The following is a 16734-nucleotide window of genomic DNA, read 5'->3' on the forward strand; positions in this document are numbered from 1 at the left end:
AGCCTCAACCCCCAGTACAATCCCCGGCATCTGCAAATGCCAGCGTTGCAATCAGGCATGTATGAAATGGGCAATTGCATTGTGGGATTGAAATGACCCAAATTTTTGCACGAGTGCAAAAAGATTAAAAAGGTATAAACTTTGCTGTAGGAAAGTCACAGTGGGGGATGGGGGGGGTAGGGAAAAGAGAGAGAGAGAAAGAAAATAGCAAGAGCGGACAATTTTTAAACAGCATGGGGAAAAAGCAATGGCGGACCTGACTTCCCAGAATGGCGTGTGGCAAAGAAACCCCTTCATGAATGCTCCATGCATACAGTCCTTTGCCGCACGGCATTCTGGGAGAGCAGGTCCGCCATCGCTTTTTCCTCATGGTATTTAAATTGTACGTGATAGTGCTACCAACTTTCCCACACAATATAAATTGTTAACTAAAGCGCTACCAACTTTTCCACGCTGTTTAAAAATTGTCTGCTATGTTATTTATTACTACCACGGTCCCAAGGTCCCTTAAAGGTTTATATAGGTTAGCACAATAACAGGGGCTAAAGGGCTCATACTGTGCCACACAAAGCTGAATTATGTTATAATTAAGCATGATTAATTTTGTTCAAATACAAGATCATAATACATTGATCAGGATTTAGGGCATGTCCATCATTGCTTGATACATCATGACTTCACCAGTAGAAGGTAGATCAGTCCTAACCCCAGTAATGGCTCCTTGCAAGTGTGAAAGTGTTCAGTTCCCCAGTTAGGAGTAGTCAAGTGTTAAAAAGCCAAACCCCCATTCCTATCCCAGGACAATGAATGGCCAATTTAGTGGGATTCAAATGTGAAAGGGACTTAAGGGACAATTAGACAGGAACTTAAATACAAAAGGCATACAAGGATATAGATCCAGTGTGGCCAAATGACATAAGAGCAGATGAGCAAAAGTGTCAGCACAGATATTATGTACAAGTCCAGGAGATTAAAGATTCTGTAGCTTCAGTGTTAAGTTTGGAATTCAAGAGTTTAAGAATGCAAGCTGTTAAATTGTCATTTGCCTTTTAGGGAAAATCGAGAATGAATCAAGGCTTGGTAAATGTTTAATTCTTTTAGATTACATAAAAATGTATTTAAAAGAAAAATAATTCAAGATAAAAATTTCTTGTTGTATTGCTCCATCGTATTCTTTGGTTACCTATTCCATTTCCTGAAAGAGACAATGTTTACTAGTAAAATGTAATGGTCAGGCAAGATAAGACAAATCTGATCAAGTCTGGAAAGCTGTTGAAATCACAAATGATTATAGTTTAGCAGTATAGAAACTACTTGTTCCAGAATTTGATCTATTGTACACTAGCATTGATTGCTTTTCACAAAATGTATTTCATAAGCCCTTTTTCCACTGTCATCCCACTTCATTAGCCATGCAGCATTCCAGGATAGGAAGACGTTTGTGCTGTTTCCACTGGCCCATCTTTAACCGAGACACTGACTGCTTTTTCACTGAACACACTCATCCCCAGGGATCAGAGAATCCACCTTCCAATGGATTGGACAAAAGTTGTCTTTTTTCTTGGTTTAATCAGCATGCAGGTGTCAGCTGATGCCAGGGATTCGAGTAGGGGAAGAGGTCGTCAATCCCTGGTATGATTTGATGTCATTTGATTCTGGCGTACTGATTGTTTTCCTTTTCCAATGGACCATTAACTAGTTAATTCCTGGGACAAGGTGCCAGTGGAAGAGGTTAATGTCACTTCCATATATTACCTTTATCCATTAGTACAATGCAGAAAGTTAATACATACAGTAACTGTTGTCAAAACCGGCAGAGTTGCATTTTAGTATTGAAAACTTAACTCAATGTCACTCAGTGAAATAAATGGCATTTATGATGGCCTTTTAGCATTTAAGTGTAAACCAAGTCCCAGAAATCCTATCCTCTTTCCCCACTAAAACCCAGACCCAAATGGTGCAAGAGTCTTTCCTCACACAATCTCTGTCAAAAGCGATCTGTATCACTGTGATATTATGGGATCCTTTCACCTCTGCATATAGTTTTATATATTTGTATATCGTGCTAATGATTGGCTGAGAGCCGTAGCCACACCCACTGGCCAGGTCATAAGGAGCTGCACCTAACCAGATCCAGGTCAGTCTGGACTGGTTGACCTCGACGTGCTACGCTCCAGACTTTTGGCAATAAAATTGTAGCGTGTCAAATGACTCAAAGACTTGTATATTCAAACCAAGGCTTTTATTACCAAAAGACTGGAGCATAGTACATTAAGGTCGACCAGTCCAGACTGACCTGGTGCAGCTCCTTATAATCTGACCAGTAGGTGTGGCTACAGCTCTAAGCCAATTATTAGCACTATATACAGTGATACAGTGTACAAAAACAAAGGCGAGAAATCAGACTGCTCAAACTACAGGGGAATCACGTTGCTCTCCATTGCAGGCAAAATCTTCGCTAGGATTCTACTAAATAGAATAATACCTAGTGTCGCCGAGAATATTCTCCCAGAATCACAGTGTGGCTTTCGCGCAAACAGAGGAACTACTGACATGGTCTTTGCCCTCAGACAGCTCCAAGAAAAGTGCAGAGAACAAAACAAAGGACTCTACATCACCTCTGTTGACCTCACCAAAGCCTTCGACACCGTGAGCAGGAAAGGGCTTTGGCAAATACTAGAGCGCATCGCATGTCCCCCAAAGTTCCTCAACATGATTATCCAACTGCACGAAAACCAACAAGGTCGGGTCAGATACAGCAATGAGCTCTCTGAACCCTTCTCCATTAACAATGGCGTGAAGCAAGGCTGTGTTCTCGCACCAACCCTCTTTTCAATCTTCTTCAGCATGATGCTGAACCAAGCCATGAAAGACCCCAACAATGAAGACGCTGTTTACATCCGGTACCGCACGGATGGCAGTCTCTTCAATCTGAGGCGCCTGCAAGCTCACACCAAGACACAAGAGAAACTTGTCCGTGAACTACTCTTTGCAGACGATGCCGCTTTAGTTGCCCATTCAGAGCCAGCTCTTCAGCGCTTGACGTCCTGTTTTGAGGAAACTGCCAAAATGTTTGGCCTGGAAGTCAGCCTGAAGAAAACTGAGGTCCTCCATCAGCCAGCTCCCCACCATGACTACCAGCCCCCCCACATCTCCATCGGGCACACAAAACTCAAAACGGTCAACCAGTTTACCTATCTCGGCTGCACCATTTCATCAGATGCAAGGATCGACAATGAGATAGACAACAGACTCGCCAAGGCAAATAGCGCCTTTGGAAGACTACACAAAAGAGTCTGGAAAAACAACCAACTGAAAAACCTCACAAAGATAAGCGTATACAGAGCCGTTGTCATACCCACACTCCTGTTCGGCTCCGAATCATGGGTCCTCTACCGGCACCACCTACGGCTCCTAGAACGCTTCCACCAGCGTTGTCTCCGCTCCATCCTCAACATCCATTGGAGCGCTTTCATCCCTAGCGTCAAGGTGCTCGAGATGGCAGAGGTCGACAGCATCGAGTCCACGCTGCTGAAGATCCAGCTGCGCTGTATGGGTCACGTCTCCAGAATGGAGGACCATCGCCTTCCCAAGATCGTGTTATATGGCGATCTCTCCACTGGCCACCGTGACAGAGGTGCACCAAAGAAAAGGTACAAGGACTGCCTAAAGAAATCTCTTGGTGCCTGCCACATTGACCACCGCCAGTGGGCTGATAACGCCTCAAACCATGCATCTTGGCGCCTCACAGTTTGGCGGGCAGCAACCTCCTTTGAAGAAGACCGCAGAGCCCACCTCACTGACAAAAGGCAAAGGAGGAAAAACCCAACACCCAACCCCAACCAACCAATTTTCCCCTGCAACCGCTGCAACCGTGTCTGCCTGTCCCGCATCGGACTTGTCAGCCACAAACGAGCCTGCAGCTGACGTGGACTTTTTACCCCCTCCATAAATCTTCGTCCGCGAAGCCAAGCCAAAGAAGATACAGTGATAGTACAGATCTATCACCAATGTACATAGTGTATATAGTTACTGTATCTAGACTGTGCTTACAGCGATTGGCTGAGAGCTAAGCCACGCCTATTGTCTGGGCCTTAAAGGGTTGTGTCCCTAGCCAGATCGGATCATTCCCGACTGGTCGGCCACCTGTGAAGAGCTCCTGTCTTTTGCTAATAAAAGCCTTGGTTTGGATCAACAAGTCTTTGATTCTTTCAACGAGCTCTACATATACAAATATATACAGAGGTGATAGGATCCCATACAATCACAAACACAAATTACTGAGTCTTTTTGTTTACCCCTAACATGCTTCACACCACTTTTAGTCAACTTCACTTCAACCGAGGAGTTACGTGATGGAGTCGTGGCCAGTAGGGTAAAAAAGAAAAAAAGTCAAGAAAAGACAAAGCTTAACAAATATAAAGTATAAGAAATAGAAGATAAATTTGCAGAGAAGAGAAAGAAGATGGCACACAAGGAGGAAAAAGTAAAAACAACGGGGAAAAAAGAAGAAAAGTCACCGGAAAAGAAAGAAGGCGGCCTTACCTGCACGAAGGAACAGGGAGCAATGGTGGCGAAAATCGCACGATCTCAGAGGTTGGTGCCAGCCCCACGGAGTCGCAACCCCCCCCTCCGACCAGTGGACTGCATAAATGGCTCTTTGAGCCAAACAAAAGTGCGCAACTGCGCAATCAAAGGTAAAAGGAAACACTGACGGGAGGGGGGCTCAGTCGAGGAGCAGGCAACCACAGCGCGACCAGCTGAGGGACGCCCGACACCAGGGCTCTCAGCTGGAAGATCAGAAAGGCGGCAGGAGAGGGAGTGAGGAACCAGACGAGGAAGAAAGTCGACGGGATGAATGGCAAGAGGAGCAGCAGCAGAAGGCCCGACAGATGAGCACCCCAGGAGGGGAGGAACAACAACAAGAGGCCCAGCAAGAAGAGACCCGACAAAGTGATAAAAGCAACTCATCAGGAGAATCAGAAGAGACACAGATACAAAGAGAAGAAGACATAAACACAGGTACAGACACAGAAGAGGAAGAAGACTACCAAGATCTTCACAGAGAAATAGAAGGTAAAACAGATGGACAGAATATAGATAAAGCCTTTTTTGAAGAACAAATGAGAGCATTAAAAGAATGGTTGTCCTTAGAATTTAGTGTAATTAAAAGAAAAATGAAAAGAACAGAAGATGAAATGCAAAGTTTAGAAGAGATCATGACAGAAATAGGGAAAAGAGTACAAAATGTGGAAAAACGAGAAACAGCTGTAGAAATTGAAGTAAATGACTTAAGAGGAAAATTGGAAGAAAGTGACAAAAAAAATTAGAGACACAAGAGTTGTAATCTCAGAAAATTGTATGTTGGAAAATTATAGTAGGCGAAACAACATAAAATTAGTGGGCCTGAAGGAGGGTGAAGAAGACACAGACATGAAGGAATTTATAAAAGGATGGATTCCGAAGGTCCTGGGCACGACAGAAATGCAGGAAGAAATGGAAATAGAAAGGGCACACAGAGCACTAGCTCCGAAACTGCAGACACATCAAAAAGGAAGATCCATCTTAGTAACACTTTTGAGATTATACAACAAGAGAAAATATACTGGAGCGGGCAAGGAATAAAGTTAGAGAAGATAATAAACCATTGGAATACAAGGGTCAAAAAATATTTTTTTACCCAGACACAAGTTTTGAACTCTTAAAGAGGAAAGAGTTTAATGCAGCAAAATTGATTCTATGGAAAAAAGGCTATAAATTCATGTTAAGACATCCAGCCATGCTTAAAATATTTATAACTGGGGAGCAAAACAGACTATTCTCAGATCCGGAGGAAGCACAAGAATTTGCAGAGCATTTGCAGGATAGAAGGAGAGATGAAGAGATGTAATAAGAATGAAGAATGGTGATAAAGTATATATAAAGATGTAAAAACAATGTAAATGTAAAGAACTAAAGAGGGAAAAGAGAGGGGAAGGAAGGGGAATAAAAGGAAGAGCTTTGTTATATTTGTAAAAAAAATCTTTTCGGGGGGGGGGTTGGGAGGAGAATAACCATGACTGCGAAATCAGTTGACGCTTGTGAGCAAGATTGCAATCCAAATGGAAAGGGGAGTTGTGGTTGCCTGGCAAGGGATAAGGGGCAACTCGGTGGTGGGGGGGGGGGGGGGGGGGAGAAAACATTTGGGGTTAAGGTAATATTGGGTATGGGAATTGTTGGAGTATTTTATGTTTTAAATATACATTGAGCTTAAAAAGTGAAAACAGAGATGAAAATGGGAAAAAGGGGGATGGAGATGGTGAGGAAGTGGAAAAGAGGTGTAAACAAGATACAAGATGGCCACATTGAACTATATCATACATGGAACATAACAGAGAGAGCTTCCCTCAAACTCCACCCCCTAAAATGATAAGACAAAACGATTTGATTCAGTGTGTAAAAGCAGACGATGCATTTTTCTTGTTTATTTTTCATTGTGTGAAGACAGTTTTATGGTTTTATTGTATTGTACATGTTGAATATTTATTGGTCTTGGAGGGGGGTGGGAAGGGGGGGGTGGAAGAAGGGTAGGGGGGTAAAAAAGGGAGAAAATGCCACTGTGTATATTTAATGAGAAACATTTGTATATATTTTGGTTGATATGGTTCACAGTGTGAAAAATAAAAAATTATTAAAAAACATCACTTCAACCAGGGCACAGCCCTGCTTCAAATTCAAGTGATCAAGCTTTTGACTCCCCTTCCTAAGGCAATATCCTTTACATCAATAACAATTGTGTTTTTTTTTTAAATGACACAAAACACAGTAGCTATTTCCCCAAATTAGAGACATTAGATAAGTCAAAGATGAAATCCTCCAACAAGAATTAAATTTCAAAGTTAATTTTGAGGAGGGTTTGTGCCAAGAAATACAAACATATCATGGAAGAAGGCCCTTTGACCCAACTTGTCCATATCAACCAAAAAGTCTCATTCTCACTCATCCCACCTATCATTTCCCTCCAACCCATCTCTCCAAGTTCATTTTAAAAGTTGCAATAGGACCTGCCTAAAACACCTCCTCCAGCAGTCCATTTTCCTACCATCCTCTCTGTCCTTATTAAATCTTTCCCTCCTCACCACCACCACCCCACTCCATCCGTACCCCACTCCTCAATTCAAACCTATGTTCTCTGGTCAAGGATTTCCCTACTCTGGGCAAAAGACTTTGTGTTCACTTGATTTGGCATACCTCTTTGAAGACATCTCTCCTCCTCCTACGCTCCAGGAATAAAGCCCTAATTGGTTCATTTTCTCCATAGAGCTTCGGCTCACCAAGTCTGGGCAACATTCTTGTAAATATTCTCTGTACCAACCCTCTCCAGCTTGACAACATCTTTTCTGCAAGCACAGCGACCAAAACTGAACACAATACTCCAAATGAGGCACGCCAACGTCTTTAACAATTGCAGCATGAGCTCCCACCTTCTATACTCAATAATCTGACTGAAGACGACCAACATGTCAAAAACCTTTTTTGACCACCCAATTGATCATGACTTTCAGGGTATTATGAACCTGTACTCTTCTCAACAGCACTCCCCACATTGTTACCATTCACTGTGTATATTTTACCCATGTTGGGCATTCCATGTTGGACTTTCCAAAATGCTGCACCTCACATTTTTCTGTATTAAATTCCATCAACCAATCCTCTATCCACCTGATCAGGATCCTGCTGCAATCTTTGGCAACTGTCTCCACCGTTTACAATACCAAGCACTTGCTAATCATGCCACATAGGTTTTTAATCCAAATCTTGATGTAGATGAAAAGAGCAATAGGTTCAGTACCAAACCCTGTGAGGCACCACTAGTCATGTGGCTCCAGTCCAAAAGAAAATTCCATCACCCTTTACTGTCTTACAAAAAAAAATGTTTTTCTATCCATTCTGCTAACTCTCCTTGGAACCCATTCAATCTAACCTTCCAGAGCAGCCAACCAGTGCAACCTTATCTAATGCTGTTATGCCCTAATCTGCCACGTCCATCAAAGTACACGTCCCTCCAAATTCTTCACTCTAGGAACTTACCAACTAAAGATGTTTTGCTCACTGCCCTGCAGTTCCCAGCTTTGAATTTTCTCATTTAGATTTTAGGTCCTATTGCACGTGTTCACCAATACAACTAAAGTGGTGAAAAAAATAAACCCAAGAGCTACTTTCTGACACACAACATAATCTAGGGCCATCTTTAAAGGTTAGCTATTTAAATTGAAATTTGTCTGAAGTTTTAGCAAACTCAGTTGATGGTACAAGAAGGGGGGGGGGAAAGAAAGAGGAGAGCCGGTTAGCAAAAAACAGAAAAAAAACACCTAACCTGTTCTCCTCTTCCCCTTTCCAGTTCTCCTCCCTCCCTTCCCCCAGCCATCCTACAACCCTTGATCACTGCTGTCCCCCCCTCCCTTCACCACTCATCACCTCCTGCCTTTGCGACCACACCTCCCCCGCCCCCAAACTCTTTTGTTCAGATGCCTGCCAATATTTTTCCATACCTTGATGAAAGGCTCAAGCCTGAAATGCCGGTTATGTATTTTTACCTTTGCGATATAAAGGACACTGTTTGACCTGCTGAGTGCCTGCAGCGTTGTGTTTTTACTTCAACCAGTGTCTGGAGACTTTCGTGTTTTACTTCAGTTGATGGTACATCTATCTTGACTTTCAGACTTACTTTAAATTAACCCAAGCAGAGAGAGAGTGTGTGAGTGTGAGTGCGAGTGCGAGTGTGAGAGAGAAAAAGAGCCAAGTGGGTTCACAAAAATCACGAACCAGGCATCATAATGTGTCTTCATATAAATGTAGAAGGAAGCCTTTGACCCTTTGTGTCTGTGCCAACCAATAATGAAGTACCAGTCTAATCCTACCTTCCAGCAGATCTGCAGCCTTGTAGCAACACACAAAATTGCTGGAGAAACTCAGCAGGACGTGCAGCATCTATAGGAAGGATAACCAATCTTTCAGGCTGGAGTCCTTCGTCAAGGTATGAGCAAAAGAAAGAAATAAAAGTTTAGGGGGAGGGAGAAAGGGGCATAGGGACAAACACAGGCTAAAAGGCAAGAGGCAATAGTTGGATACATCATCCACCACTTCTTTCAAATCTGGGAAATTGAAAATTCTGACTTACTCTATCTGCCCCCCACCCCACCCTCATTTTGTGCATCCCTATTGTGTTTCCTCTCAGCCGTCTCTGTTCCCAAACTAAAAAAAAACTGTGCTGTTGCTCATCCTTTTCAGCAACTGCACTCTCCTTCCAGTTTAACTGTACATTTTCATATAACATGGTGGCCCCAATTGTATGAAGTGCTCTTTGACATCTGCACACACTTCAGAGTCAATTGCAAAATGTATGTTATATCATTTGGCAGCTTAAAGAAAATTAAAATGTCAGCTGTCTGGCCTCAAACAAGTTGAACTAATATTTATTTATTCAGTCATTCAATATCCAGAATGAGAATTCCCCACGAAATTGCTTCCAAAACACAAAACAGCAAATCCACGCCATTTGTAAGTGGAATCAAAGTGACCTTCTTCCCCACACCTTTCCCCACCCCCCAGCATCCGCAACATGGGCAGAATGAATTTCGTCAAAACAGAATAAAAGTGATTCATCAATATGTGCTTGGTTTGCAGGTTTAAAAAAAATACTGCTGTGTTCTGAACCGACTCAGACGACAACTTCCTGAAACTAAATCCACCTTCAAACCAAGTCAGGAACTTGCAGGTTGAACTGTACTGCTTCCCTGGAGTGCTCTTGGGTAGAAACTACAAAACATTCACCCTCCCCTGGGTGAAGAAGTTACCCATTTCAATTTTAACTGGCCCATTTCCTATTTGAGACGGTTACCCCGGGCCTGGACAGCACAGCCAGGAGACTCCACCCTGTCAAGGCCGATAAGAATGTTGCATGTTAAAGTTGATTACCTCTCATTCTTCAAAGTCCAAGAGTACAGGAATAGTTTGCTTAGTCCCTCTTCAAAATACATGCTTGTATTCTCAGAATCAATTTGGTGAATCAGCATGGAACTCTCTCTACTGTAAACATCTCCTTGGGTCGAGAGACCAGAACTGAACACAATATTCCAAGTACAATTACAGCAATGTGTCTTTTTTCTTGCACTCAAGAGTATTTTGCATTTACTTACTGTTAATATCTTTGTAAATAATTGCTGAACTGGCACATCAGCTGTCAACTTACTTCGAATAAGGACACTCAGATCCTTGTGAATATTGAAACACTGTTGTGTGGGAAAGGAAAAGTAGTGGGTCTGGACACACGTTGAATGCAGAAATAATCTTTACTGAAGCATGCAAGGGGAACACAATAGGGATAACACATGCAAGTATTCTCAAATCACACAACAAAGTACAGCCAGTCACATCAGACTTAATTCTACCGATACTAGCAATTGTTTAAACAGACTTGTCACAACCAAGGACTACAATGAGCTATCCGCCATTCCTTGTCTAACGTGGGCACGGCTCAGACACTATCTACAACTACAACAGTCCCAATCCCTACATAGTCCATACCTTACCAACAACCCTTCCAGTGTCGTCCTCAGCAGGGTCTGTCTCAGGGCCAAAGAGCAAAAGAGGAAGAGGTACTGAACATGGTGGGCTTTATTGTCCAGTATGCTGAAGACTTTGGCCCAAGTAATCATGAGGTGATTAAAGGGGCCAATGGTCAGGTGTGCACTAAGGGATGGGCAGAATCCAACCTTGATTGGCAGGTGATATGACTTCTGACAAGCTCTAGACTGAGGAGAGGTCCCGTGACCCTCCACAATCCACACTCCCACCAGGTTTCAACAGACAGGGCCAGATTAATGTAGTAGCGAAAGTAGCATATGATTTGGGCCCCTGCGTTTATGAATTATGAACTTAAACATTTTTGTTTTCATCTTTGTACAGCACCTATCAGATACCACACTGACATTCTGTTTTAATAACCCCAATTAAAGATGACAATTGGCCTATTATCACCTTTAATCGAGGTTACAGACTATGGGTGTGTTGTATCTCATAGCCACTGCAGGCGGCACAATTGTTGGGAAATAAAACATGAAAGCTTAAATGGATGGTCACAAAAATTATTATAACCTTTCATCAAAGATGTAACAAGCCATTTGAAGAGGGTGCCACTGTCCTCACCTCGCCAGACCACCTCACTCCTAGCCCCAGCCATCTGTTGTGCATCTCCCCCCCCCCCACCCTACCAAATCTAACTCCCAGAGCAGCAGGAGGGGTGCAGTGCTGCCAGAGTTTACTGGAGCGTTGTTGCAGCATCAGATCGGGCCACTTCGGGGCCACCCTGGCAACTAATGAAGATGGCTCAATGCGGGAGCAATGGCCGTCTTTGTTACCCATAATTCCCCCCCTTTTTTTTCTTTGGATTGGGTTCGCGGACGAAGATTTATGGAGGGGGTAAAAGTCAACGTCAGCTGCAGGCTTGTTTGTGGCTGACAAGTCCGATGTGGGACAGGCAGACACGGTTGCAGCGGCTGCAGGGAAAATTGGTTGGTTGGGGTTGGGTGTTTCCTCCTTTGCCTTTTGTCAGTGAGGTGGGCTCTGCGGTCTTCTTCAAAGGAGGTTGCTGCCCGCCAAACTGTGAGGCCCCCCACTGCTACTGGAACCGTTCTGCAAGTGTTAACGCCAGGAAAACGCAGAGTGCTTCCAGCTGTGTGAAGGATTATGGGTAACAAAGATTGAGCCAGCCGCCGCCATCATAAGTTTTGTTTCAACAAAACGTGTTAGTAGGTTTTAACAGGGGAGGGGAAGTGTAATTTCAGTATAGGTGCTTCCCTCCTCACTGTGCATGCGCCAGCCGGCACTATTTAGGGCCCCCTTAAAATTTATGCTGCAGGCCCCACAATACCTTAATCCACACTGGACAGGTCACATGACCATCCACAATCCATACTACAATTTTTTTTAAAAAGCACTCTTCAACTAAGTAAATGGCATCACACTTTCCATATTCTCTATGTCACCACCTGCTTCCTTTACATTTGCCGTATTTTGTAACTCACCACAGCCCAGCTGTGTTTCAAAAGCAAAGTGGGCTATATGGATATATATTATACTTGGTCACCTCATCCAAATCATTGATAGAGCCTGACATCAACATCTAAATAATTTTACTGATCACAGGCCCTCAAAGAGAAATGACCTGAATTCCCCATTGCTGTGAGCCGACTACCATCTGTAATATCAGCTCATATAGTCCTAATATGGTTTAATAATCTCAGTGGCACCTCAAAGATCTTTTGAAAGTCTAATACACAATATCCACTAATTAGTCCTCAACTATTTTGCATTTACAAAAAAAATAAAAAATCTCTCACTTATAACAGAATTAGGTTTTTAAAGAAAAAAAAGATTTCCCAAACCACTTTCAACAGGAGCCATACTAACTGGGAAGCTCTTCAGTGAAGAAATTAAGCCAAATCTGCAGTCAGGAATATTGCCTCATTGCGAGAGTTTGGGTTCAATGGTCATACTTTAAAGCATCAAATATCAATGGACTTTGAATGCAATCGAAGTTGAGCTTTTACAATCCCTAGGCTAAAGAATTTTGGATTAACCATCTTTCGAACATTTCAGTCCTAAACGGCCTGCCTCTTTTTTGAGACTGTGAGCCTTCAATGTGGACCTTAGAGCCAGAGCAACCATCCTCTCCACATCTCAGCTGCTTGCTTCAAAAAGGTTATCCACTGGTCTTCAAACGATGAGAGAGTAGATTCAGTCTATGAAAAAAATCCCAAGGCACACTGAAGAGCAATGGGTTCTCCTCTTCTTTAACCAACAGCATTACAGCGTTGATAAAAAGCTCTCACATGACTGGAGGGAGAACGAATGCTTTTATTTGCTTTCAACAACAGGTTGACTTTTGCAATATGGCTTCGGAGGTAATTGAAAACAGTCTGGTCTTCATCCGAGAGGGGGAAATTAGTGGCCTTTAAGATGGGACGAACCTTGTCGATGTATTGAGGGACCCACTGGGCATCTCCTCAAAAACCCCAGGCATCTCCTCAAAGCCTTTGTGGTCCCAGGGAGGGGGTGCATTCTATCAGGATCGGAGCCAGTAATGCCATTCTCCTTGACATAGCCAAGGATAGCCAGACGTTTAGTCCTAAACACGCACTTGTTCGAGTTTTTAGCGAGATTCAGGGCTTTTCGCTGCATGGAGAAAGCTCTGGAGATTGGCATCATGGTCTTCCACGGTGTGGCTAGATGGTGACGCTATCGAGGTAGGAGAAGGTAGCCTTCGACCCATACTCGCCCACCATTCTGGCCATCTGCCGCTGGAAGATAGACATCCTGATGTTAATGCTGAAAGGGACCCTCCGGAACTGATGGAGTCAACCGTTAGCCTCAAATGCCATTACGGGCAGTCCTCGGAATGGATTGGAAGATGGTGATAGGCAGCTTTCAGGTCAATGGTCGGATAGACCCGATACTGTGAGATATCCTTCACCATATCAGAAATGCGAGGGAGGAGGTATATGACTAGGAGTGTGTATCTGTTAATTGTTTGGCTATATTCAATTACTAGCCTTTACCACCACCACTTGCGCTCTCCACGGGCTGGTGCTGGGCTCGAAGATCCCCTCCTCCAGCAGGCGCTGGGTCTCCATCTTTATGAACTCCCCTGTCTGCCGCGCTGAACCTCCTGCTCTTGGTGGCGATGGGCTTACAGTCGGCAGACAGGTTTGGGAATAGAGGGGGAGGATCAATGTTCAGCATGGAGAGGCTGAAAGTAGGTCCTGATTTTGAGGGCCCTCCATTCTGAGCGTTTACCGGATGGAGGGGACCAGAAAACTCCAAGGTCATGCTTTTAAGGTGACGCAGGAAGTTCAGACCCAACAGTACCAGAGCACACAATTCATCTAAAATGTACATGCAAAATTTACAAAATTCCCTCCCTTTGAATAATAGATGAACTATACCGTGTTTTTGTACACACGCTGAAAGGGACTGAGACACAAGGAAGATTCGATAATTATAAGGTTACATTTTTAAGTTGTACATTTGTAGTCAGTGAGTCTATAAAATTTTCTGCAGAGCCCATGTCGATTAGGTACTTGGTATAATGTCCGTTTACCTTCACTGTTACCTTACCATAGAGTTTCTGAGCTGGTGAGGTCAATTCTGATCGAGGACCAGCGATGCCAGTTTGCTGGAGTTGCCGTGTTCTTCCCTCGAGTGGCCCCCTCCATCCTGAGTCTGGCCGCCCTCCTTCCTCCTCTGACGACGATGGCTCCAAATTTGAACTCGGGCCACAGCAAGATGACTGCTGAGCCTTTTTGTGCAGTTTCTGAAGGCGGCGGGTTGTGCAGCAGGCAATCTCTGGCGAGTTCGGGGCAGACGACTTGGGGCTGGAATCAGATCCAAGAGCAGTACAGACCGTGGACTTCCCTGGACCTCCCTTCGCGCAGCAGACTCTCACCCAATGTCCCATCTTTCCGCATCTGGAGTACGCCAAGTCTTTAACGGGGCAACCGGCTCGGGGTTGCTGACCTTTTCTGCAGAAAAAGCACTCCCTTGCACAGGAACCGGTAGCCGTTAGAGCAGGGGCAGCCATAGCAGGAGCAGCCGATCCTTGGAGGTGCTTATCTGAGAGTGCGTGATCGCTTTCTTCGAGATCGTCGTTTTCGAGCCTGGCCTGTTCCAGTGAATTGCCCAGCTCGATATGACTAGCAAGGTCCTTCTTTCCCAACTCGAGTAGTCACTGCCTCAAGTGCAGACTCCTGCATCCAGAGTGTCCCAGATCTTCTCGTCTTCTCAGACGCGGCCCGAAGCCACTTCAGCCCAGCAATCCTTAGCAAGTGTCTGCAGATCCAGCGGGTAGTCATTGATCGACTCTCCGGGCCTTTGGTGATGTAGAGCAAGCCGGTGCCTTGCTAGGACCTTGTTTGGGGCCTTCATGTAGCAAGTCTTCAGCGCCTCTGTATGTCTGGCAGTCTCTGATGACTGTGTACCCCTTCTTTCCCACCCTGGAGATGAGCACCGACCTCCAGAGTTCGTCTGTGTGGAAGACATCCCTGGTTGCATTCAGGTAGGCCTGGATGCAGTCTAGCCAATAATGCGAACTCCTCAGCTGTGTCGGGGAGACTGGGGGTCTATTAGCAGCATACTGGGCTCCATCCTTGCCTCCATCCTTGTTTTGAAAGCTAATAAAATTGTAGTGTAAACAAAAGCTCACAGATGACTGGAGGGAGACCAAACGCTTTTATTAGCTTTCAACAAAGGGTAGGGTTCATGAGTAGGCTTTGAAGGGGTTCTGGGTTTAGGCGGGAAACCAGGGTTATATATGGGTAGAGCCGGGAGGTGGGGCCAGTCATCAATACAGCACTCTCCCAGTGAATCCCAGTTTACTGCAAGCAGCAACACAGCTTAAATGGTCATTCATCTCCATTGCTTTTGGCAAGGCAAGAAACTACCTGCTAAATGACTACATTTTCACACAGTTACTATCTAGCTGCACCAAACTTTCAGTTCATCATTAGTAACCTGACTATTATACAGAAGATTTCACCAAGGGCATCTTTAAATGCAACTATTAATCCAGTTAAATCTTTGTATCTTTTCCATGTTCCTTATATTATTTTTTTTCTAAAACCTTTGGGTTTTTTTTAATACCAGTCATATATAGCATCTGGCAACACAGTTAGGTAAGGGGTCTGAGTTTTTCTCCTTTACTGTTTTCTTCTTTCCTTTTTTTTGTATTATTAGTTTTTCTTCCTAAAAAATGTACATACTATTTTGTATATGAATTATGGATATGATTTACAATTTATGTATGTCCGTACTATTTTATTGAATTGTACCCTTTTTCTTTGTACGTTCTTAATTAAATAAAATTCAAAAAGAAAGAAAATATAATTAAATCAAATCCAAACACATTAACTAATGTTATAAATATGCGAGAAAATTTATACAAACATTTGATGGAAGTCAATGAGTTTCTAAAAATTTAGATCACATTGAAGACAAATCAATATGAATATTGAACAGAAGAAATCCACAGCCTGGGAGAGGACCTGGTGCTGTGTTTCAGTTGTTAAAGTTAACACTAGACATTCACTCATAAAGTAAAATAACTTTGTACCTTTGAATCCCTCTTCATCTAACACAAGTGTGTAGTCATCAGGCATCTCTGTCAAGCTGAAAAACTTGCATCTGAAACAGCAAAAAAAAAAGGGGATATTACCACAGTGCAATACATAGTCCAGGATACCTTCCAGACAGAAAAAGAACATCTAATTGTTTGTCAATTGTCTACTTAATAACATTAACGCAATCAGCACCAATCAGGAATTTGGAAGCCTTGAAATTCACTACCTCGTCTCACTACCAGCATCTTTAGGTTCAAGAACGGATTCTTTTGACAGCTATCAGACTCTTCAACCTCCACTTGTCATACACTGCTCCAACACCATGAAAGGACAGTCTCCACAATTTCAAGTCACTTTTTTTGCACTAGAATTTCTGTGAATATTTATCATCCGTCTTGTAGATTGGTCTCTTAATTTAATTCAATTAGTTTACTATCATAGTTTTTCTTCGACAAGTGCCTGTATGGCTGCAGCAAGCAAGAATATGTTATTCAATGTGTATGACAATAAATTCAATCAAAACTGTAGATGCTGGAAAAACTAAACTGAAAACAAAGTTCTGGAAATATTCAGCAGGTCA

General features: G+C 43.4%; 1 protein-coding gene across 2 annotated transcripts in view; it reads right to left on the bottom strand.

Moving 5' to 3' along the window:
• The window catches only part of LOC138750453 (cytosolic arginine sensor for mTORC1 subunit 2-like), a 68932-nt gene that overhangs the window by 25944 nt on the left and 26254 nt on the right, over positions 1–16734 (bottom strand). The window contains exons 1-2 of one of the 2 annotated variants that reach the window (XM_069912511.1): positions 16148–16180; positions 8901–8970 (exon numbers count right to left, since the gene is read on the bottom strand). In XM_069912511.1, the coding sequence (XP_069768612.1) occupies positions 8901–8970; positions 16148–16165 (88 nt within the window). In that variant the 5' untranslated portion in view covers positions 16166–16180. Of the gene's footprint in view, positions 1–8900; positions 8971–16147; positions 16219–16734 lie in introns of those variants that run through there. The other variant, XM_069912510.1, reaches the window with a different exon arrangement.

Source organism: Narcine bancroftii, unplaced genomic scaffold (assembly GCF_036971445.1).
Source record: "Narcine bancroftii isolate sNarBan1 unplaced genomic scaffold, sNarBan1.hap1 Scaffold_151, whole genome shotgun sequence".
In the NCBI taxonomy this organism is placed as follows: Eukaryota; Metazoa; Chordata; class Chondrichthyes; order Torpediniformes; family Narcinidae; genus Narcine; species Narcine bancroftii.